This window comes from Oenanthe melanoleuca, chromosome 8 (assembly GCF_029582105.1).
Source record: "Oenanthe melanoleuca isolate GR-GAL-2019-014 chromosome 8, OMel1.0, whole genome shotgun sequence".
NCBI lineage: Eukaryota > Metazoa > Chordata > Aves > Passeriformes > Muscicapidae > Oenanthe > Oenanthe melanoleuca.
In genome coordinates, this window is record NC_079342.1 from 9815479 (window position 1) to 9838475 (window position 22997).

The 22997-nt window shown below is 39.2% G+C and overlaps 1 protein-coding gene across 2 annotated transcripts in view; it reads left to right on the forward strand.

The window, feature by feature from the left end:
• DPYD (dihydropyrimidine dehydrogenase) overlaps nt 1-22997 on the forward strand; it is a 316439-nt gene that overhangs the window by 230017 nt on the left and 63425 nt on the right. For both annotated transcript variants that reach the window (XM_056497180.1, XM_056497181.1), the window contains exons 17-18: nt 1336-1456; nt 2342-2461. In XM_056497180.1, the coding sequence (XP_056353155.1) occupies nt 1336-1456; nt 2342-2461 (241 nt within the window). The remainder of the gene's footprint in view (nt 1-1335; nt 1457-2341; nt 2462-22997) is intronic.

The following is a 22997-nucleotide window of genomic DNA, read 5'->3' on the forward strand; positions in this document are numbered from 1 at the left end:
CCTCAAGGAAATTCAAAACAGAAATGAAAGTCAAAGCTGCAAGTACTTTCATAGTGCTGGTGCAGGGTTTCATACATATTTCATGGCAGCTGCATGGGCAGGAGATCACCCTTTTTATTGGGATGCCAGAGCTAAGTCCTAGGATTTTACTATTCATGTCAAGCACTGTAAACTTTCTAGGAACACAGCCTGTGGGGGTTCTGTTTGTATTTACCCATTGTGTAAAAAGGGAAAACAACAATGGGTTGTTTCCTGTCTGTTCACTAGACTGGCAACCTTGGTGTCTACTGGATTGTTTTAAATTAAATTTCATTTAGTTTCATCCCATTCTCAGTTAATACGTAGCAATGCAGCTTTCTGAGTTTTTGCCATATCCAAATGGGAGAAGATTATTCATATATGACAGATTTAATTGTCCAAGATAGTGATAAAGACTTAGTAAATGTAAATAATTGCAGCAGTACCAATTAGCCTACTCATAGGTAATACTTGTACTCAATCTTGTAATGGCACTTGTAATTCAATTTTTAACCAAAATATGCACCACATTCCATATGCATCAGTATTGCAAATTTTAAGGTATTAGAAGAGCATTATGAATTGCCCACAGAAAAATGAAACAAGAGTTACATTGAACAGGACCCTTGGTACGTGCCTGATGCAGGTGTTAGTTCCACTGTGCTGTCCTCAGTGGGAAGGGTAGTTGATTACTGTCAACATGAGATGTTTTCCATAAGAGAAGTCAATGACTGGAAATCAGGAAAAGCCAACACTTGGAAGATTTCGATTTCTGGCTTTAACAGAGAAGATTTTGATCTTTCATTTATACTAGGGCCATCCCAAGATATTCTCAGAGCTCAAAAATGCTGAATTGCATTCTGATAGCCCTGCAACCTCGATTCATCCTTGTTCTGATCCAGGTATAATCAGACTGCTTTGGGTTCACATTATTTTATAGGATACTGCTTGTTTTTAATGTACCATACATACAGTGAGTTATTAAAACTGGAAAGTAGTTTTGAAAAAAAATCGTTAAAATAGTCTCTGTCATCCAAAATGGTATTTTCCTCTCTCTGGGAAGGGAATATTTTGTGATATCTTTGTCTTCTGGAAAAAAAATTTCCTTTTTTTCACAGACTAACCTTTATGTAGTGGATTTGCAGTTAGTTGCTGTGTCTGAAATAAGTTATCTAATGAGTTGTTGTTCAGTTCTCATGTGCAGTTTCACAAAATTGCAGCATAGCCACTTATAGCAAAGTTTTCTATTTCCTTAATATACCTTTTGTTCATATTACTTTTAATTATGTTCTATATTTATCTGGCCTATTTGAACAGGATCCAGAGCTGGTACGGAACATCTGTCGCTGGGTTAGACAAGCTGTTCACATTCCTTTCTTTGCCAAACTGACCCCAAATGTCACTGATATTGTGAAAATTGCAATGGCTGCACAGGAAGGTGAGTGACTCCAGTGCACAAGTTGTGCAGATTTACTAATTTGCTGCATGGGGTGAGACAGGAACGTTGCTGGAATAACAGAGAACAGAAACTAAAATGAAAATATTTTTTTTTATGTGTTTGGGATAAGCACAGTGCTCAAAGGTTTCCTAATTTTTTTCATGCATCTAGAATAGAGCAATATATGAAGAGAACCATGTTAGACTGTTAACAATAAATTGTATAGTGTTTCCTTGCACGCTCGGTCTTCTGTCATATTTATGTTTACCATAGCACTGTAAATCCTCCTATTCCTATGTTTAGTAGTGAAAATGATGTGTGTGTTCTCAGAAAACAAAAATACACTTCTTGAAGGTATATATATTTTTTCCTTAGAGCTTAAAGTACAACATGGCAGCAAATAAGTTTGGAGGTAGTGATTAATCCATCATTTAGAACCTTGGTAATTGTTTCTTTGTCACATTGCTTCTTTTGTCTTGCTGCACAGAAGATTGGAGGAGGTGGCCACAGTTTTGGGGTCCCTTCAGGTGTTGAACAGCTGCTGTAGCAGGTTCTGTCCCACACAGCTGAAGGGCAGGGATCTGCCTGTCAGCCCCCACATTTCTGACACATGCTGTCTCAGAGCCCTTACAGCTCTTTCAGCTGATGCAGCCTGCCTTGAAGCCAGTGCTAAATTTATTAGCCCAGGATCAGTCATAAGGACCTTTCTGTGCATCTTCCCCTTGCAGTTTGTTGTTTTTGCTCTCCAGCTGTTTATTTGAATTCCTAGTTATTTCAGAGTTTCACAGGTTTATTTTTTGTTTGGGTTTTTTTTTTCTGTATTTTATCCTCTCTTGTTCTTATACACACGATTTAACAAAAAGCAACTGACCTTTCCTTTCGCAGGTGGCGCAGATGGTGTTACAGCCACCAACACTGTGTCAGGACTGATGGGACTGAAAGCAGACAGCACACCTTGGCCAGCAGTTGGTCGAGGGCTGAGGACCACATATGGTGGCATGTCAGGTAGGTGTTGCCCTTTTTGATGCATGGTACTTCCTTGGAGGCTTTCAAAACATCAGGAGGTCCTTGTAGTGGGCTAGAATATCATGTCTGCAGTCGCACCGAGTCCTTAAAGCTCACTGCTGGTCAATGTTTCTAAGTCATGACAGATGGAACAGATTAAGTGTGAAGGCTCTTGGGTTGCCCTTTCCTTAATGGTAAAGCACTGCATCAGAATACTGTGATAGGGTCACTGGAGAGGGAAGGAAATCTCTTCCCTCGTGACCCTCGCTTTTCCTCAAATTTTTCATCCTGTCACAATTGTCAGGCCCCACGTTAGACAGAGGCTAATGAAAGGGCATCGCAGGGGGAGATATCAACAATCCAAATGCAGTGTGTGTTTCATAGCCCAGTCTCCAGCCTTCCTCCCTCCTTCCCACTAGGTGCACCTTTTCCAGAGAGGTTACTTCCTCCTCTTCCCACAGTGGTAAAAATGATAGAATGTATTAGGCAAAATATATGCATATTTTTGTAGCCTAGTTCTCAAGATATATAGGAATATCTTGTGTAGCCCATGATTTCAAGTCCTGCTTCACAGTTTAATTTTCAAACCAGCTGCAAAACTTTTACACTCCAGTTCAGTGCCGGTGCACACTAATGTAGAAATCTATTGACCCTGTGAACTCTGTTGCTGTGACAACACAAACTTGGCCCTGCAAAGACAATACTGTGAGCTTCTTTGGCTTTACTGGTATGGAGATTAGTCTCCTTGGTGATAGAGGGAGCAGTAAATATACATAAATGAAGTAATAGCATCCTCCTGGTTGAGTCAAACGTTATTCTATTGGACCCTCCTCCTACCTCACCCTGAAAATGGAATCAGAGGAGACCAGACAGGCAAAAATATGCTTTATTTTATGTGACTGGTGTTATCCTTAGAGAACCATAGGAAATGTAGCAAAAGATGACTTTTAAACAAACTTTAATTCAGATGAGTGTGTTCAGCAGCAAATTGCGTTATTGCCTTAGATAACTACATAGAATTTGGAATTTTTTAGAGAATGCTGAAAAGTAAGAAAGTGATAACAATCAGAAGAAATCATTATGCCTATCGCATAATGGTTTCACAGTGACAGTCCAATAAGATGTTATATTTTAATATTATGCAAAATGGGAGGAAGAGGGGAACAAGAAAAGAACAGCTACAGCCCATTTCAATTTCTCTAGCCTGCCATGTTGACAGGGAAAGAATAAAGGAGGTCACAGTGGTGCTGTGCATTAAAAATTAATAAAAGAACTATTGCAGTAGTATTTTATATAAGTAACACCATTCACATTTTCTCATTTAAGCTGCAATTTCTGAATATTCCTTCCTACCATAATTCTGCCTGATAAAAATCTATAAAATGGCTGCATTGTGAGAAGTGTGCATATGTCACAAATTTGAAACATGTATGTAGTGTAAATTACAGTGGCACCTGCATGCCCAGCTGTAAGTGAAGATGTACCAGCACTTCTGTGGTTTATAATACTAAATGGACCTGAGGAAAAGTTCTTTCTTTATTTTATTATTTATATATGGAGTGTATGCGTGTAAGTATAATTATTTTTTCCTGGAGTTTTTTATGTAAAAAAAGTGGGGAGAGAAAATTTTAGGATGCACCATTACCTATAATGCAAATCTGCTTACTTAAAAAGTATTTCAAATACTGGGAGTGCTGTCAATTTATTGTCTTGAAAGAGTCATCACTGGGTCCCAGTCCCACAACTCCTTGCACAAAAGAAAGCCATGGAGCCAGTAAAGTCAACAGCTCAGCAGCGTGTTGCAATGCTTTCTGCTCAGTGGTCAGGTATAGCAGTATACAAATTCCCAAAAGCAGGAAAGCAGTTTTAGATCAGGAGAGCTAGCATGCTTACAAGAGGACAGAAGCTGGGAGAGCGTGTCACCTTGTCAGAGCAAGGGCAGGGTGGCCATCGCTGTGCTCGGGCTGTGCCACAGCGCAGACGTGTGGCCTGCAGCCAGACACTTGACCTTTCTGTGCTCTATTTCTCCTGTCTGAGGAATGGCAGGAACACCACTTACATGCCTACAGGCTTGCTGGGAAGTGCTCTGTGGTCCTGGCATGAAAGTCTCTTCTCAGCGTAACATATTTGGTTCTATTTTGATGTGCGTAAATTTGTTTTGTTTTATTATCTGATAGAGTCAGGACGTTTTAGCTGTTTTTTCCAAATAATTCCTCTCAAGAGAGAATTAATTTTTGAAGTGAAAGACAGCACTATTATAGAAGCAATAAGTCTGGTTCATTTTCAGCATGTTTTCCCAAAGCACAGCTGGTTCATTGTTCTGTCGTGCACAAACCTAGGGCAGATACAGCACACAGCCAAGCTGGATCAGGCTCTCTGGATTTTTCCATGTGCATGGATTGTGGACTAGCAGTGATGCTCACATGGCCTAGAGGTACAGTGAGTGAGGCAGGAGCTCCTGTCCTTCAGGCTGCCCCCTGACAGTGCTGTGTGACCGTGGGTGAGGTGGGAGCTGGCCCCAGCCCCAGCACAGGATGCCCTCAGGTGTCTGAAATGGCTCAACACTGGTGACTCTCATCATTGTCCAGCCCCTGTGTCTGTCTGCTGGCCCTGGCAGTGACCAGGTCATGGGACAAGAAGTCAGTCTCTTAAAGGACCAATGTTCTCCAGGGATTTATAAATTCACTGTATCCACAGTTTGTTAGGGCAGTACAGGTTGCCTTCTCCAGGTGAGTGACAACTCCCTCCTCTGAGTCTGATGAAAGTTTCCAACAAAGAGCAAATAACAAAGATGTGTTAGTGCCCTGACATCTTGACTGACAGACCTCCCTGTCCTCCAGTGTTCAAAAATGTTCTCCTATGTGGCCATGTACTGAAAAAGTATTTTCCATATAACATTTCTCCTTGGCCTCTTCATCCCTTCTCTTCCTGTCTGCCTCACACAGAAGCAGCTGTATGCAGAAGGTTCAATCTTACTTTTTCTAAATGAGAGGCATTGAAACAGGATTTTTTTATAGTTGCTCTTAAATTACTAAATGATAGTTAGTTTCCTATGATTTATCTAACATACACAAAAAAAGTAAGAAAAAAAGTTTATTAACATCACTGCCAAATCCTGAGATGTTTTGAGAACAGATTTTTGTCTCTGGGTTTTTGGTTTTTTTTAATGTTTTTTAAAATTTTTTTCAAAGAAGGAGAGACTTACTGGGATTACTTTGAAACCCCCATTTCGTTTTGAGTTGTCACAGTCAGTGTTTTCTTGTGAGCCAGTGCTCGGGCAGTGACCTTCCTGTTTTGATCTAATTTGGTCAGCTGAAAATCACTGAGCTGCAAGAGGCATCACTGTTTCCTCCTTCCTACCCTCCTGTTCCTTGGGTGGTTTTGACAGGGAGGGATCCCAGTATCCCAGGTGGATGTTTGACTACTAGACTGTAGGATTAGTCTCTCTCTTCTCCACTTCCCTGCAAATATTGAATTATTAATACAAGTGAAACAGCTCTCACAGGATGCACACTCATACTAGCACAGCCTGCTGACCTGCACATGAGCCTGCCTTGGGAGAGCCAGGTTTAAATCCCAGGTGTCAGCCCAGGTCATTGCTGGGCCCCCTGGATTCCAAGTTTACCCTACAAATATTGAGAATTATAAAATATCTCAGTTTTTTCTTCTTCTGTTGCCTCTAGCCTGGTCACAAAAAAACAAAAAACAAAAAAACCTGGAAAAATTTCACTTTAATTTTGATATATTTTTGTTTTCTAAAGAAAATTAATTTCCAGGTTGCACTGTGGAGCATCAGATGAGTCCAAAGGCTATGGTAGCCCTGCAGATTTTTGTGGCCCTGTTATCTGAGAGGATATTGTGTTTCATCTATTTTTTAAAATAAATCTACAGGACCTGCCCATTACTCAAAAAGTGTAGTTGTCCTAATGAAGTCCATACAAAATATGGTTAAGGAAATAAGCCCTTATAATAGAAGAAAAGATACTAAAATTAACATAGCATTTTTCAAGCTGTATAACTGTCATGTGTGTTTGTAGCATTAGAGACAGTTTGATTTCCATTAAGAAGCTTTTAGAATGGATCTAGCAGTATTTCAGGTTTGAGAATGTAGAATATATGAGATTTGATCATGAATTCTTCCTATACATGGGCAGAGTATTTGCAAGGTATTTGTTTATTAAAAAGAGGTGGGGTTGTTATCCTCACAAGGAATAATGACCTCTGGCTCTGAAAGAAATGTTTTAGTTTGTATAAGTATAAATTATTTTGAAAATACTGATTGTAGAATTTTATAGATACCAGAATAAGTTGCCAGGTTTCTCAGAGAAATGTTAACATACTGTCAGCAGCTGCATGCTTCTGTAAGATTTTTTTCCTTGAATTGTATTTTAAAATTAAAAAAAAAAAAAGTTTTTTACATGAGCTTTCATACTGTGCTTCCATATTCCAGATGTGTTTTATAAAACACATCACATTGCAGCACAATGGGATATCTATTGCAGGCAAAATAGAGCAGAGCTTCTGCTCGAATTTCCGTGGTTTTTTGTTCTTTGTCATCTGTTTGTTTCTTTGTTTTTGTCTGGAAGCCAAATCCTTAGGGGGTAAATTTATAAAACCATACACTGGACTTAGCAAAAAACTTAGGTTAAAAGCAAATCTCTCTACAGTGCACTCACTATGTATTCTTTTAATGCTTTGTTTCAGAAATATTGCAGTATTCTACAGTAGCAGTTCAAATACCTCATGCCTGTGTGCTGTTATTGCTTTGTCCATTTATTATATGCTGTAGTACTTTGGCATTATTTGCACAAATTTATTGTACAGCATGTGCAGGTACATGTGCTTGTTTTCCAGAAAAAGAGATTCAGGAAGCTGTGTGTTATAACTTCATGGCTGCCCACAAGGGATATCAGAAGGAGGATATCTAGGTGGTGGATTCAGTCATTAAATGCAGGAATGTGCAATTATTGGAAACCAGCAGAGACAGTTAATTTTAGTTACTTTTTGAAGTTAGTGGAGCTGTCTGTTTTTACAGAAAAACACTGTCCAAGAGCAATTGTGACATTTAAGGGAATGCTTTTTGGGAGTTATTAAATTAAAATGTATATTGACATTTTTAATAGAGGCATATATTCTAATCTGAAATGTATGAATTATATTGAAAGAGAAAAAGTTGAAGCTATAATAATAAGGGCTGCCTTTTAGTTTTAATTCGATGACACATCATTAAAAGAAAAGTGAAAAAACCAACCAAGAGCATTCACTTTACTCATCACAGTTCTGTCAGTGACAGTGCAGTGTGGATTTTGGTCAATAGAAATGAATGAAAGGCTGCCCATCACTGGAGACAAAACAAAATGTATGTATGCATAGGCACTCCTGTTTAGTATAAATATTTACCAAGAGTTAAAGACTATTTACATTAACATATATTTATAAAACAGTGTGGAAAGGGGTGAAAAACAAATATATGCCGTAGTACAATTTTAATTTTGTTTTATTATTCCTATTCAATGTAGCTCAGCCATTAAAAGCCCTTATTTGCATATATTATGTCAGGATTCACAAAGAGCCCTCTGTTTTCTGTCGTGTCCTTGCAGCAGTCTGATTTCTCTTAGTGTTCTGCCATTACTGGTCTGTGCAGGAGAGATCAGAGCCCTAATAATAGATTTTTGACAGGGAGCTCGCCTGCTACCTGCCCTACACAAATCCTCACTGTTCATGTTTGCTTCATGGCAACAAAGCAGACAGAAGGAAAATGCCAAGTGCTGAGTTTGAGGTACAGCCCTGCCATAGCTTGACATTTCAGCAGAATAGCAGTTTATGAGATGCATAATTTTTCATCTGGGACTCAGCTGCCATTTTCATAGAGGCTTGCAGCTCATCGACTGACTGGAAGTAGGGCAAAGGTTTACAGCATAGATCAAGGTCTACATCCTTCCTATAGCTATTTAAAAATAAGTATTATTCTCTAGATAAGAACTAAGCATTTCTTCCCTACTTTTAATATTTTCTAGCCAATTTCATTCCCACAAAGAAAACACTTTACACTTTTAGCGCAGGTGCCATTTGTAGTTGATTAAAAACGATCATAATTGATTTCATTCACCAAAAGATTAAATGAGTCCTGGAGAAAGAATGAAGGAGGAGTCATTACACAGAGCATTTGAACAAAGCTCTGTTTTCTCCTCCTCTTACTTTGAAAAAAGCTCATTCTGATCTTGAAATGAGTGAAGAATCTTCACTCCTTAAGTGTAATTGGTTTGTAGTTTATTATTGTTAGAGATTGGATTTAGATTTTCACATTCATGCACATGTACTTGGGAAACAAATGCAGTGTAGGTACATGTAAGTGAGTGTTTAATTTAGAATTACACATCTCTGTGAGCTTCAGTAACAGTTCAGCATGTCAGAGCCTCATATAGAACAATGGTACAGTGCACTGGATTAATTAAAGAAGCCTTGCAGAGAACTGAATTCTCAGTATGTCAAGATTTCAATTTTATGTTAAATATTTTCTAAAGGCCAGACCCTTAAATCTCAGGGGCTGTACCAAGCAGTGAGCTGTGAATTTAACCATAGGCTAACTGCTAATGATAAGGAAAAGAGTCCAAGTTGAGGCAGCTGTAATACAGTCATTGGATTAGGCTATCAATCACTCGGTTCCCTGAGGAACAGGCAAAGACGACAAAACAGTGAAAAGGGAAATTAGGAAGGGAGGGCATGACTGGAATGAGATTCTTCACCAAATGTATCTGTTAGTTGGCTGAATCCCCCAAGCATCAGACAGGAATGTCCAGCATTGCTCTCAGACTAAAAGCCAAGTATTTGTTCCAAAGTCCTGGGAAACCATCAAATCATCATTAACTGTTGCTGTTCTGTGCAGGCTGCTAGAAATGCAATTGGCTACATTCTCCTGGTTTAATAGCCTGTAATTAGGTTAATCTCTCAACTGCTGCTGTTGAACACTCTGGATTTACTGTTTGTATCAGAGCTCATAGAGAATATGTACAGTTGAAATAATTCATTTCACAGTTGATTGGGGTTTTTAATAAACAGATAATAGTTAAGCTATTGATTCGTACTCATGGCTACCAAAGGTACAATTAATATAAAACCTTAAATTTTTCTCAGGCAATATGAGAAAAATTAGAGAAACTCACTGTACTATAGATTGGGGGAAAGAGCATGGGGAAAGAATATTAAGGTTTATTCTGGGTGCAGGTAGATAAATGGGAAATCTGTTCATATAATGGTTTAGATTAACATGATTAAGTAATGAGTGCTTTCATAGTTAGCATCTTAAAGACACAGTCTGATTAACAAAGAATGGAAATAAATGGAGAGGGTAAAAAAGATGTCAGAGTGTTTCAAAGCAGGTTGGCAGAGCAGGGGCTTGTATTTAAACCTGATTACAGTAATGGGTATAGGTGAATGTACCTAAGGCAAAATATGCCCTGATAAGGAGGAGTAAGCTGGTCAGGAACAGAAATTTTTTCCTTCTGGTAATATCAGCAAGATCAAACCCAGTGGTGGTGACTGTCAGCACAAGTTGATTGTCTTCCTGTGTCTGTCAGGTCTGGGGAAAAGGTCTCTTATGGTCACCTCTTCTAATTTTAAGCAAAGACACACACAAAAAAAATCTCTCAGAGTATTTTTGTGTCATGTCTTTTTGGAGATTAGTGTGTTTAAAACTGAAATATTTCTGTTGTAAGAAGATTGTTATAAATAATTTCAGAAGTAATTTAACTACTTTCAGTATCTTATGAATTATTTATTTGGAAAGTACTTGGCATTTAAGTACTTTTCAGTTTATTCTATCTCAGGAATAAAGATACTATCAAAATTTTCAAATGGACGTTAATTAAAATAATAAAAATAAAGAAAAACTGTGGTGAAGTCTACTGCTAGGTTTGTCATTAAGTCTCAGCAGGTCTCAGTCTTGCTCACCTCTCTCCATGGACAGTCACGATGAAGTCAAAATTTCTTTTGAAATTTCTTTTTTTCTTCAAGGTGATGCTTGAATGAGGTCTAGAGACTGTGATGGCAACTCTCCAGCCTTTCCTACAACTGAAAGGCTACTCCTGACTACAAAAGTGTGTCTGCACTGAGAGAGCTGAGTGCCCTGTCCCAGTACAGGCTGGAGGAGCTGCTCTGGCTGCTGACCTTCCTCTGGTGATCACTAACTTAGAGTTGGGCCAAGCTTTCCTTGGGATGGCATTCTGTCATTCCAGAAGTGGGCAGGCACGTGGCCATGGACTGGAGCACAGAGAGGATGGTTCCAGGTGGTAGTGTTCAAGTAGGCTTGTAAACCTACAGAGCTTTCATGCAGTGTGTGCATTTGATGGATCAAAACCTGCATGCTTATGAGAGTTTAGGGAGCTTCAGTGTAGGAGGCAGAGGAAATACCTGACAAAGGAAATACCTGACAAAGGAAACAGGATCCCAATTCATGGGATTTCATGTTACAAGCTCCCTGTTGCTGATTGTGCAGGGCCCATAGTTATTTTTCCTGCTGACTTGTTATTCCCTACCTGAATCAACAGCAGGGTTTGTGGTACAGGTGGTACTTAAGAGTGATCAATGATACAAGTGCCTTCTGTGGAAATATAAACTGTACCTGTCACTCAGAGCAGAAGCTCTAATTATAATCTCCCCCTCCTCAAAAAAGCCCCAAAACCGAAACAAGATTCTGGTAGAATTTGTAAACAATTCTGAGTAACAATTGTATCAGCAGAGGTTAAAGCCCTGACTTTGACCTGATCTGTCTCAAGCATGTTCATTTTTTCAGTATTACTTTGCATGTTGATTTGCTCTAGTCACCAAGTGGCATATATTGTCTGTAGAGCCCAACTTTATTCTGTGGAGGGCATATTCTCCTGTGAAGAATAAACACGTTTGCATTTATGAAAAAAAAAAAATGGCATCGCATTAACAGATCAAAATATGAGCTAACAAATAATTAGAAAAAATTATGCCTATTTAACATTTACTAGCCTGGAATTCCTTCCTGTTCTTCCTTCTGTCTGTGGAACAGCTGTCCTTGCAAAATAGGCTGACTGACTTCTGTCTGCTCCCTAGCACTGCTGACAGAACACCCCAGCTCTCCATTGTGTGTGAGTGGTAGCCTCAACAGCTTATGCATCTCTGAGGATGTTGAGGCTCTCGCCATTCCCACCACCTACAAAGTGCTTGATTGATGTGTTTTAGAAACAGGTCACAAAGTGTCTTGGAGAGAAGGTTTCACAGTTACATGGAGGTGTGCTTCCTGGGAGTTGCAACATCCTGTTGCAGGATATTTTGACAATCAGATATGTGGTTTAGGAAAAAAAAAATATATCCTTAGAACAAGTTTAAACCCAAGGCATTGGTTTACCTCAATCAGCACCAAAAGGATGTACTTACCTCATTAGTGCTGCTGTCCTGCTCCTATGTAGCCTTGAAAAGTTCTACCACTGGTTAGCTATGATTTATTATGAGCTCACCAGGGAATACATCTTTATTCACCTAAATCCTGCTAACATTCTGTATTTTTTAGTATCCTGCTCGAATAAAGAATAAATCCTAATGCCAACTTCACACATAAAATACAGAAGACAGAATAGAGCAGATTTGTTTAACTGGATAGATCCTGGGTTTGTATTTCACTGGGCATCACTTCATCCCTAGTGAATGATTGCCAGAAACATTTATAAATGTATTTTGCAACCATCAGAACATTTTTTTAACCTTTCAAAAGAATGCATCTAAAATATAGTAGCCAGCTAGGGAATCTGCATTTTAATGTGCCTTTTTATGCAAGCACCTCATTGTATACAATGAGCTGTATAAATGTCCTGCTCACACCCAGGATATACAAACATATCCTACAAAATTTTTTAGACAACCTGCTGTAGGAATTCAGTTTTCCAATTTATGATCAATTTGCAGTTTCTGCATTGCTGGGTAATTGAAATTGTCTTTCCTATTAACATGCACCATGTAACCATCTTCCCTAAGTTCCCTTTAAATCCCAGAAGCCACTGGTAGTCAGGGGTTGAGCCACTGTAATTTGGGTTAAGTGAGAGCCAAGGCAGAGCTGTTGAGCACAATGTCCCACTGTTTCAGAATGGGAAATCCATTGCAGATACACAGAGAGGGTGTTTGTAATGGCATGAGGTCTGTCCATGTGTGGTACCACACCTCAGCACCAAGGTAAGGCTGATGCTGTGAAGAACTTTGTTACAGGCAGCTCAAAATGAGGAGAAGCTGTGTGGTTTTTGCAAGCAGGCATGTCAGTGAAGACACTGTGGTGCAGCAGTGTCTGTCTGTTCTCAAATGCTTCATGACCCTATTGAGCAACCTGTTGGTTTCCAGAAGAATGTATGGCTACTCCAGTCCATATTTTGGCTGGGCCAAGCTTGTTTTACTCCTGACAGCTATTGTTCTACTTTGGTTGTTAAGGCCATGTCAGCTGCTCACCTATTGGAGTAGCCCAAAATTGGCATTGTTTTCACCAATTTTTGGGTATGTGCCCATTCAAGAGTTGCTTAGCTTTCAATAGTGAATACTCAGAGAAATCTTCTCATTCTAGGCACCAATAAATTTTCTGTACGTGCAGAGAAGGAACTGCCAAACAATACTCATAAGAATCTGTTTCTTATTTTATATATAAAAGTAGAAGTTTCTTCAGAACTTACTGAAGGTGGGATTTGAAGAATTCAGAATTCCAAGGAGGATCTGGTGGCACCTTACTTTCTCAAGAAATGTTAGGAAAAAGTCTACTATGATTTAGTAGACATTCTGATTTATTGCTATACTTATTTATTGGTATAACAGAGAGGTTGTTTGCATCATTGTTGTTTGTAAAAACACTTCAGATGATCAGTTCTTGGCAGGTATCCAGCAAGGAGGTAAACCCTGCCAGATGTAGGGAAGTCTTGCTCTATTCTGTTGTGGGGAGTTTTTGTACAGTTCCCCTCTATGTGGGGCTGGCACACAGATTTCTTTCTGATGTGTTTGTGTTTCTTTTCTTTCAGGCTTAATATTTTACAGCTCTGAGGACATCCCCAGCTTGCTGTTAGAGTCAGATAGTGTAAAAGGGTCCTAAAAAGTAATGTCACTCTTAACCTCTTTTCCAGACTTGGACTTTTCCAGGGCTGCCTCCACTGTCCTTTGCCATTTCTTTCTGTTTCTCATAAATGAGATGCTCTGAGCCAGAGGTTGGTGTGGAAGGCAGGCAGCAGTGGTGCTCTCTTCTGCCTGTGCTGCCTGCAGTGCCCTCCTGAGCTCCTGAGCTGTGCCAGTGCCAGGGTGTGTCTGTGTGTGCCCTGCCCAGCAGCTGGGAGCTCACCAAGTACAGCTGAGGGTTATCCCCTAAGGGAGAGCTCCTGGGCTGCCCTCGTCCCTGCAAGGAGTCAGGCACTCGGAGGTGGCTTCCTTTCCCACTCTATTGATGCATCAGAAATTATTCCTTACATATTAGTACATGTACTGCTGTCAAATGCCTAAGGCAGCATGCACCCACATTTTGTGGTGAAATTCCAGTGGTTAGGCAAGTAAATGATGCAGGATTTACTGGTGCAGCTTAGGTTTCTCTTTTGGAAAATTCAGGTGTATATTATTTTATCCCAGTCCATTTTCTGATCTGATGTTACAGGAGAAAGTGATATTTTTTAGCTTGGCATTAAAATATCTTCCAATCAGTTAATGTAAGCATCTGGTGTTTTTATGTATTTTAAAAGCCCTAATAGCAGCATTGCAATCCCTTAATGCTTAAAGTTTCTCACTTTCTTGTTACAGTAGGTATACGGCACACATCTTCTGGTTTAAAAAGCTCAGAACAAATTTCAGCAATTTAATCTCAGTGTTAGAAAAAGGATCACAGCAGCTGCTGTAGTATTTTGTATTTATGCTAGTTTTTGTAGAGATTCATGACATGCTCCCTGGGAGCTAAATATTGACAAGCATGCTCTGGCAAGCAAGATCAAGCTTGGTGAGATAGCACAGCTCAAGTCTCTGCATTGACACTGTAACCCAAGTCTGGAAACTATTATCCTACACCATTTATTTTGGCTTTATAGGTGATACTGTCCACTTGAATTAGGGATTTCTGCTGTATTTTTAATACTGTAACTGTGGATTCATATTTGATTTAGGACCACAGTACTTGCAAGGTTGGTTATACATCTGTGTTTGATGACATCTTCAGTAGTGTATTGTGTATAGAATCACAAATGACAGCATAAAACCTACATGATTTCAAACCTACAAGCCAGAAGTAAACATTGAGCATAAAATAATTTTAAAATCACATTTATCTTTTAAACTGTAGAACAAACCATGTCCTAAAACTGTGGGTCTATGAAAGCTATTGATCAAAAGTGAAGTTGGGACATGTATTCATTATGGGAGGTAATTTAGGAGATACATTTTTTGTGTATTCTGTAGGTAAAAAGAAAAATCCACTTTTTTACTAATTGTAAGAGCACCATGTTTGTAATGCTTTTAGTTCACTTTTTGAATTTCTGAGTAAAGAACTTAAGCCAATTTGGGCTTCTAGTAAGCTTGGCATATACATTAAATTGATTACCTGATGCATTGTGCAGCATATGGCATTGTACAGCTTTTGTGTGCTTCATAGTATTTTCTTAAATTACCATCATTTGTTTTGATTCCAAAAATGCACTTGTCTCAGATTTCTAGTGCTTTGGACTTAAATGCAGGCTTTTCAATGCTGAACAGATGTGTTGGAGTTTCACACAGAACACTTCTGCTTTTGTGAGTCTTCCTGTGAGTTTTCCGTGCACAGTGTTGTGTCAGTGATAGCTCATGCAAATGGGATATCTTCATTTTGGTGTGTACACTGCCTAAAATAACCTTCAGAATTCCTAAGAATTCTACATAACCAAGAAAAACATGGAAGCAACACAGTTTTGCCCAAAGTGAGTCAAATCTGTTTTCTTTTAGGTTAGAGAAAGACAGGAAGGAAGGAGAAAATTCTTCCTTTATGGGTGACAGCAGCAGCCAGCTGCAGTCCTGGATGCTGATGTGAGCCCCTGTAATCCATGTTGGGGCTGTGGTGTGGATGGGCATTACACTTCATCCATAAAACACAGAACAAGGTGCTTGGCACATTGGTGTCAAGAGAGGAGACTGCTTGAGTTGGTTTACAAAGCATACTTCTAGAAAGTTATCCTTTCAATTACAAACATTTTCAAAGAGGGTAAGAGGACATTCTGGGGTGAGGGATTTGTGACCAGGAGGGCCAGTGCTGCCTCCTCTGCTCAGGTGGAATTGCTCTCTTTGCACACAATCCCAGGGCTCCCCTTGCAGTCTTTTATTCTGGTAGATAAAAATATTACACTTTTGTGTAGCATTTGGGCATCTTCTCCTAGAAGGCAGTGTGTAAGTGCCAGACACTGCTGGTGTGTGTTTAGCAGCAGCAGTGTGTGTTCTGATCAGTATTTTAAAATCAACAAACGCTTTGTGGGCCCCTGGCTTTCTGTTAATTGGCCTTTACTTTGATCACTGAAGGCCAACAAATGCAGTTTAGGAGTTGTGTTGCTACCATTTTTCTTCAGTGGAAGCTAAGGGGATGAGTAAGTACATCAATTAAGTCCCTTACTCACCCTCTGAGCTCCCCTCATTGGATAATTAAAGTGATCTGGCAGAGCAATACACTAAATTCCCTTGCACCCCCTTCTGTTGCTCTGAATACATCAAACAAATGAATATTTAGGCTTATTAATGCTGTTATTTTTTATTAATGCAGAAAGCAGAGTTATGATAAGGGTGTATAATTTCTTCTTGAAATCAGCACTGAGTTGTGTGACTGGTCACAAGCAGGACTGATATAACCATGTTATAATTACCAGCCCTCAGTAATATATCCAGAGCTAGAAAAGGCCTCTGCAAATAGGGTTTGGGGTTTTCCTTAATTCCACAAATAGTTTACACAGCATGGACAGGCAATTATTTTGCTTTCCATTACAGCACTGACTCCTCAGCTTTTGGTACATTCTCAGCTAAAGAAACTGCATGAAATTTCCCATAATTGTTAAGGTTATAAAAGAGAAGATAAAACAAAATTTAAAATTGTCATCCATGCACATCTAAGGCCTCAACCAAATCCAAGGTATAACCTCTCTGTTGTAAAGGGAGTCTCTTTCATTCATGGAAAACTAAGGGTTGTCCTGTAAATTTATTTTTTTTAAAAAATCACAGGATGTGTTGAGTTGGAAGAGACCCTCAGTGATCATTGAGCCCAGCTCCTGGCTCTGCACAGAACACCCCAAGAGTCACCCCCTGTGCCCAAGGCTATTTCCCAAATGCTTTTGAACTCTGCCAGGCTGGTGCTGTGACCACTGCCCTGGGGAGCTGTTCCAGTGCCCATCCACCCTCTGGGGGAAGAACCTTTTTTAATATCTGCCCTAAAAAAACCAAAATTGAAGTGTAAGGAACTAAATATTTAGAAACATGTGCACCTAGTTACGAAACCACAATTATAAGAAAGCATTCTTGTGTAATGAGCTCTGCATATCTGTCATACAGTTTTTAATGTCTACAGTAGTTATTAGCTGAATATTTCCATTCTTTGAGCAACTGCCATTCTTGAAACTGATTGATGTTTATGAATAAAGCACTTTTATTATGTGTTGCCAACTTCTGAGGACCAATCTTACAGTGCCTACAAAGGAGTGATGATACCTGCTCTTTCTGGAACTAATCACATCTGAAGAAAGTGAAAGGCTGAAAAAATTGTGGGTCTTTTCTGAAAAACTTTAATTGCACTGTAGACTATTCTACTACAAAATAGTTGTATTGTTTTATCTGACAAAAATGACATGGGGGAAAATAATTTTACAGGAAGAGACATGTTTGAATATAGGCAGCTAGCATGGTGAAATGGCTTGGCTTGAGGCAGTGAGTTTATTTATGAGCTGATGAAACTGTGGTCTCAATTTTTCATTGTCTGGGTGCAAAACAGTCTTCTGATAGGGCATGCTGGCTGCAGAGTCTTCAGTGACCTTTCATTGGTTTGTTCTGGGGGTTTGTGCTCTGTCCATTCCAGCTAACAGATCTGCAATTTCAGAGAAGAAAAAGTACAAGAAAAAGAAAAGAATGTCCCTCCAAGTGTTTATCTTCTTAAGGCCACACTGTCTTGCTAGGGCCTAGACAATCTCTAATCATGCTTTTAAAGTTTTTCAAAGGAGGAAAGCTGTAAGAAAACATTACAGGCAAGTTAGTGGTAAATATTGCTCAGAGAGAACTCAAGGTTTGTGGGGGTTTTGTGCATTATTAAAATTTCCTCATCCTCATCCTGCCTCTGTCCCTTGGAGACAGATCCATAAAGGCACAGTGCCCTCTGGCTCCAGCAGGAGCCACCAGAAAATGGGAGCTTCTTGTGCTTTCCTCCCAAAATAAAGCAGAGAAAGAAACTCATGCTAGCCAACACTGGCCTATAATGGAATGTCTGAGCTCAGCTTATAGCAGTGAGTTCAGCTGCTGACACTAACCAGTGCACCAAGGGGAACCCCCAATGACTGTATTTGTACTTTGGAAACACTCTAAAGCTGTAAGATGGCTGCTCCAAAGACCATCAGGTTCTGTATTATTAATAAGGCAAGTCTTGAGCTGAAGAATCCCACAATAAACTGTTTTCTGCAGGTAAGGTGAGAACCCAGATGTTCTCTAACTCATAATTTGATCACCAGATTATAGCTGGTCCTGCAAAAATCACGTTCCATCCAGCCCTCAGCATGAACAGCTCTAGGCTTTGCTCTTGATCACATAAGTCTTTGTCTGCTCAGATGCTTTTATGTCAGAATCAGAAACAGCAAAGGGAAATTCTCAGAAGCCCCCATGCTTTGCTTCTTTTCCCAACCCTACCTGGTAGCAGCAGCCTGCTTCCCAAATATCTCAGTATGGCCCTTCTTTCCAAATGATGACACAGCCCAGCAGGGTACAGACACATGCAGATCCCCATGAACAGCCAAGGTAGGTAGTTTCCATTTATTGTTGGGAGGAAAAAAAGTGTCAAGTAACTTCCTACTCATCCTATGGCAAGCAGAGTAGGGCTGTGTGCTTCAGCTACCTTAGGTATAGCTATCAGTTCTCCTACTCTTGGTTGTGTGAGTCTTGAGAAATGGGAAGTGTTGAAATAAATGGCTATGATACACACAGTGTTGAAATAAACATTTATTTTAACACATTGTATGTGATGAGCCATTTATTTTAACACTTTTCACTTGAAGTGTTGAAATAACAGGTTTTATCAGGGGACGTGTCATCCACTGTTTTATGTATATGTGAATATGGAAATACATCTACTGAGTGTGGGTTTATATATATACTCACACAGATTATATGGATATGTAATAATAATAATATGGTAGATGTGTATCTAATGCACAAGCAAATACTGTTTTCTACTCAAATTGAGTCTTGCTTCACAAAAATTTGTGTTTGTGACGTATTTTTAATATATCTATGTATCTATAAATAGATCTAAATATATTGGTACATAAAATTATTTTTTACTGGGTAACAGCAACTGGATGAGAGATAAAATAGACAATAGATAACCCTCAAAATAGGACAATGATTAACTTGGGTTATGTAAAGCAAGAAAGAAATAGTTCATCTGAGCTTTCTCATTCTCTAGACCTGGTTTCTTTAGTTTGCCATAGTTTCTGAAATTCTGCTTCTCTTTCTGTGATGGACTTCTTAGAAAAGTGCTTATTAAACAGCACAAGGTAGGAGCCAGGTTTTGTAAATGACCTGAAAAGTTGTACTACATTTTTCAGTAATTCTGGCTTTTTAAATACAATGTAGGAACCTCAATTCCCTGCTCAGCAGGCAGTCACTCTCTCCCAGTGTGTCTTTGGCTGTACTAAATTGCCTTTTTGTGGTGAGAGCTGTGGATGTGCTGAAGCCCTGGCACAGCCACGTGGGCACAGTGCTGGTTCCAGGTCATGCTGACCGTGGTGGTTGTTATGGAGGTTAAAACCCGCTCAAACAAAGGCAGCGCTGCCTTTGAACAACTCTGTAAACAGCCAGAACCATTTCTGCCACACTTCAGGTTAAATGTCAGTCTCTGCATTGGAAAAAAAGGGCAGCAAGACCTACCCCATGATAAAGTGAACTACTCACATCTTTTGAGGGCAGGAATTTGGCAGGAACTCATTTGTCTCTTTGTGATGGCTGCAGTGATCTTGTCTGGTAACAGGAAAATATTTCTAAATGAGCTTTTTGTTGGCTCTTATGCTGGTCCTACTCACCTGTCCTTTTCCTTGCATTGTGCCAGGAGCTTACCCTGGCTATTAGCACTATTTTATTACCTTTCATGCCTGTTGTATCATTATTGTTTGACTGATCAGCAGTGGCACTCTGGGCTGCAGGCAAGGTTTGTCCTGGCCAGGTTTCAGTGCAGAAGGTGCCAGAATTTCCACTGCAGTTCCAGCCCCAGCACTGGAGCAGCTGGCTCGGGCTCCAGGTCATGGTGGGCAGCACGAGCCAGGCACTCAAGGCAAAGCAGGAGCTCCCTGAGCCCCCCAAAGAACATGGAAAGCATTCTGTCAGACAATTTCCAGCTCCAAGTAGAAACCACGAGTGAAATTAAATAATAGAGGTTTGATGAATTGCAGCAGAAAATGCTTTGCTAGGTTTCATGCTGACGACCAGAAGTATTGACTTTTAGTGAATCTGTAGTTTTCAGTGAGAGAGTGGCTTTGTTAGGAAATGTTTAACCACTTCTTGCAGCATTCACTAAACAATTTGTATCTGTCCTCTTGGTTTTTCCTACTGAAGTTTGATGTGAGGGAAAATTCCCCCAGGTCTCCATGGATAAATAATATTTACAGATAAGAAAAATTTAATTTTTCCCTCTCTCTTTCTCTGATTCTAGCCTTTTTTTAATTGAGAAAATTCTCTGATGAGTACTAAACATTTATTGCATGAGAACTCTGGTGATTTTATGAATTTGTAGCTGAAAGAGCATAAAGAATTATTTGTATTAATTAAAAAATGTTTAAATAAATCCTAAAAAGGACACTAATTTTTCTCTGTGATTATGGAAGTTCAAGATTTTTTTTTTCTATTTGAGTACAAATTTTTTTTAAAGGAAATATGAAGCAAAATTATTGCCTCTTTTTTCCACACAGAGGTTGGGTTCAATTCTGTATGTATCAGAAACAGAATCACATCTGAGGAAAGCTTTGAAATTTAGAGGAAGAGTCAATAGTTATCAGAAGAACTATTGACACACTATCAGTGTATCAAGATAGTCACAATATGCTGACAAAAATCATGTCAGTTGATATGGTTTCAAGAGCCTGCTATAGCAGAGTTAGAGAGAAGTTATTTCAAATCTGCAGAATCATTAACTTTAATCTGAACTCTGTGACAAAGCCCTGAATTCTCTGTAGTCAGCAGAACCTTTGCCATTGACTTGGTAGAGTTGGTGCATTGCCCATCCCAACTTTTGAATGACATGAAACTTGGGGCAGCCATTGGTTTGGAGGTGTAGGCTGACTGATGTGGAGATATTCCATAAAAGAACTATTCCCTCCAATTCTCCACTGGTACATGAATAACTAAAATTTTTTGGTTAGAAATAGCCAGAGCATGAGTAAACAGTACATTATTGTTAGTGATTTTGGCAAATGGCTGTTAATGAGTAATAATGGGCTGAAGGACTGACCAGGCAGGGAAATGGATGGAGAGCAGTGAGAAGAGTCATCTCTGGATCTTGAGAAGTGCTGAGCTGTGAACATCCATCCTGCTCTTGCTTTCTGGGAACTTCCTGTATGTTTTAGTGCTCTAAATATTGTGTGTCCCATTTGCAGACTTCATAACAACAGTGGATAGTCCTCTCTAAACACGTCTGTTCATTGGGTTTTCTTCTGCATATAAATGCATTCTCTGGTCATTTTGAAGGATGTGTCTGCTACACTGTTTCATTAAACTGCCACGTTATCAGGTAATTGTTTAAACATAATGCCATAGCACTATCAAAAGGAAAGGTGAACTAATGGCATTTGCAAATGTCAGGGATTATCTTAACACTTTTATTATAGTTTATAAAAAGTAGGTTCGGGGCATTCCATGGCAATTATTTCCACAGAAATTGGTTATTTAAATAAATTGCTAATTATCTGGATATGACAGTACTGAAAACCCTGCTAATGAGTTATTTGATAAGTGTAGCTTATGGTGGCCACCTACAGGTGGCAGAAAGAAAGAACTTGCAGAATAATTGCAGTCAGAAGGAATGTGATGCAGATGGTTTGTGTGCAACCTGCAAGTTTCCCTGGACTGCTTGCAAATACCTTTGATTGCCATTATTAAGTAGCATGTACAGGATGCAGAAAATGTCTTAAAGAATTATGTTTTCTGGGCTTTTTCCTGATCTCCAAACTTTCATACCTACTTACTTTCTGAAGCATTGGATTGATATCTGTGGTGCCTGGTCTTTTCCACACCAATTTCCTTGTATAATGCTTTTCACTCAAGTTTGTTATTTGCTGCCATTGGGTTCTTTTGTCATTAGCATGATTCATTTTAACAGTCTGGGAGATACTGTTTTCTTCAGTCAGTTTTCTTCCAAGAAGGTGTTTACAGAGGGAGGAAAGGTGATGTTTCTTAGATTTAGGGACTTACAGTTTTTAGCAGCACAGACTTTAACGATGACTTATTAGCAAAAAATTAGGTATCAGCTGCTGCTTCTGTAATATTTAGACTCAGTGGTTTAAATCTCAAATTTGTAATATAATATAATGCAAATTAAAAAATAATTTTACTTGAAAATACACAGAGTGGGGAGAATTGACCCAAATTCATTTTATTCCATCTAGTATCCATAGTTACAAAAATTTGGTTTGAGTTGATCCACTATCCAAAGATATGAGATTTTGCTTTCCTTTAAAATCTGTTTCTGTTGTTCATAGAGAGTTTGATAAAGACCATTGAGACTATTTCAAGATTCAGTCTCAGTTTGAATTGACTCTGTTGGCTGTTTTTTAATGGACCTGGATCATCTTTACTAAAAGGCCTCATTAGAGCTGCTGCACATATGCACTGAAAACTTTAAACTATTAAACTGGTCTTATATTTTGCAAGTGAGAATGTAGCCCAGTATTTGAGATGTCTGAGATTATTTTTCTCCCATTTGTGGATCACTGGGATCAGAAAATCTGAATTGTTTCTGCTAGGAATTCCCAAAGCTACTGGGATAAGAAAATCTGAATTGTTTCTGCTAGGAATTCTCAAAGCTACTGGGTTCCTTGGAACTTAGTACCAGGCTTCTTGAAGAAGGTTTGGCTCTCAAGCCTCAGCCTAGTGAAGATCTTTGGTGTTTGACAGGATCAAGTCCTCTCAGGACTCCTAGTACTTATGAAGTCATAGTAAAACATGATTCTACTGGCATTGGTAAAGGGATTTTTAGTTCCTAAGAAAAAATAGCAAACAAATAAGCAGGTATGTTGTCTTTCATCAGTTTGTCACCAGCCTGCCATCCTCAGTGGACAAGAGCAGCTCTGCCTACCTGTGCTGATGA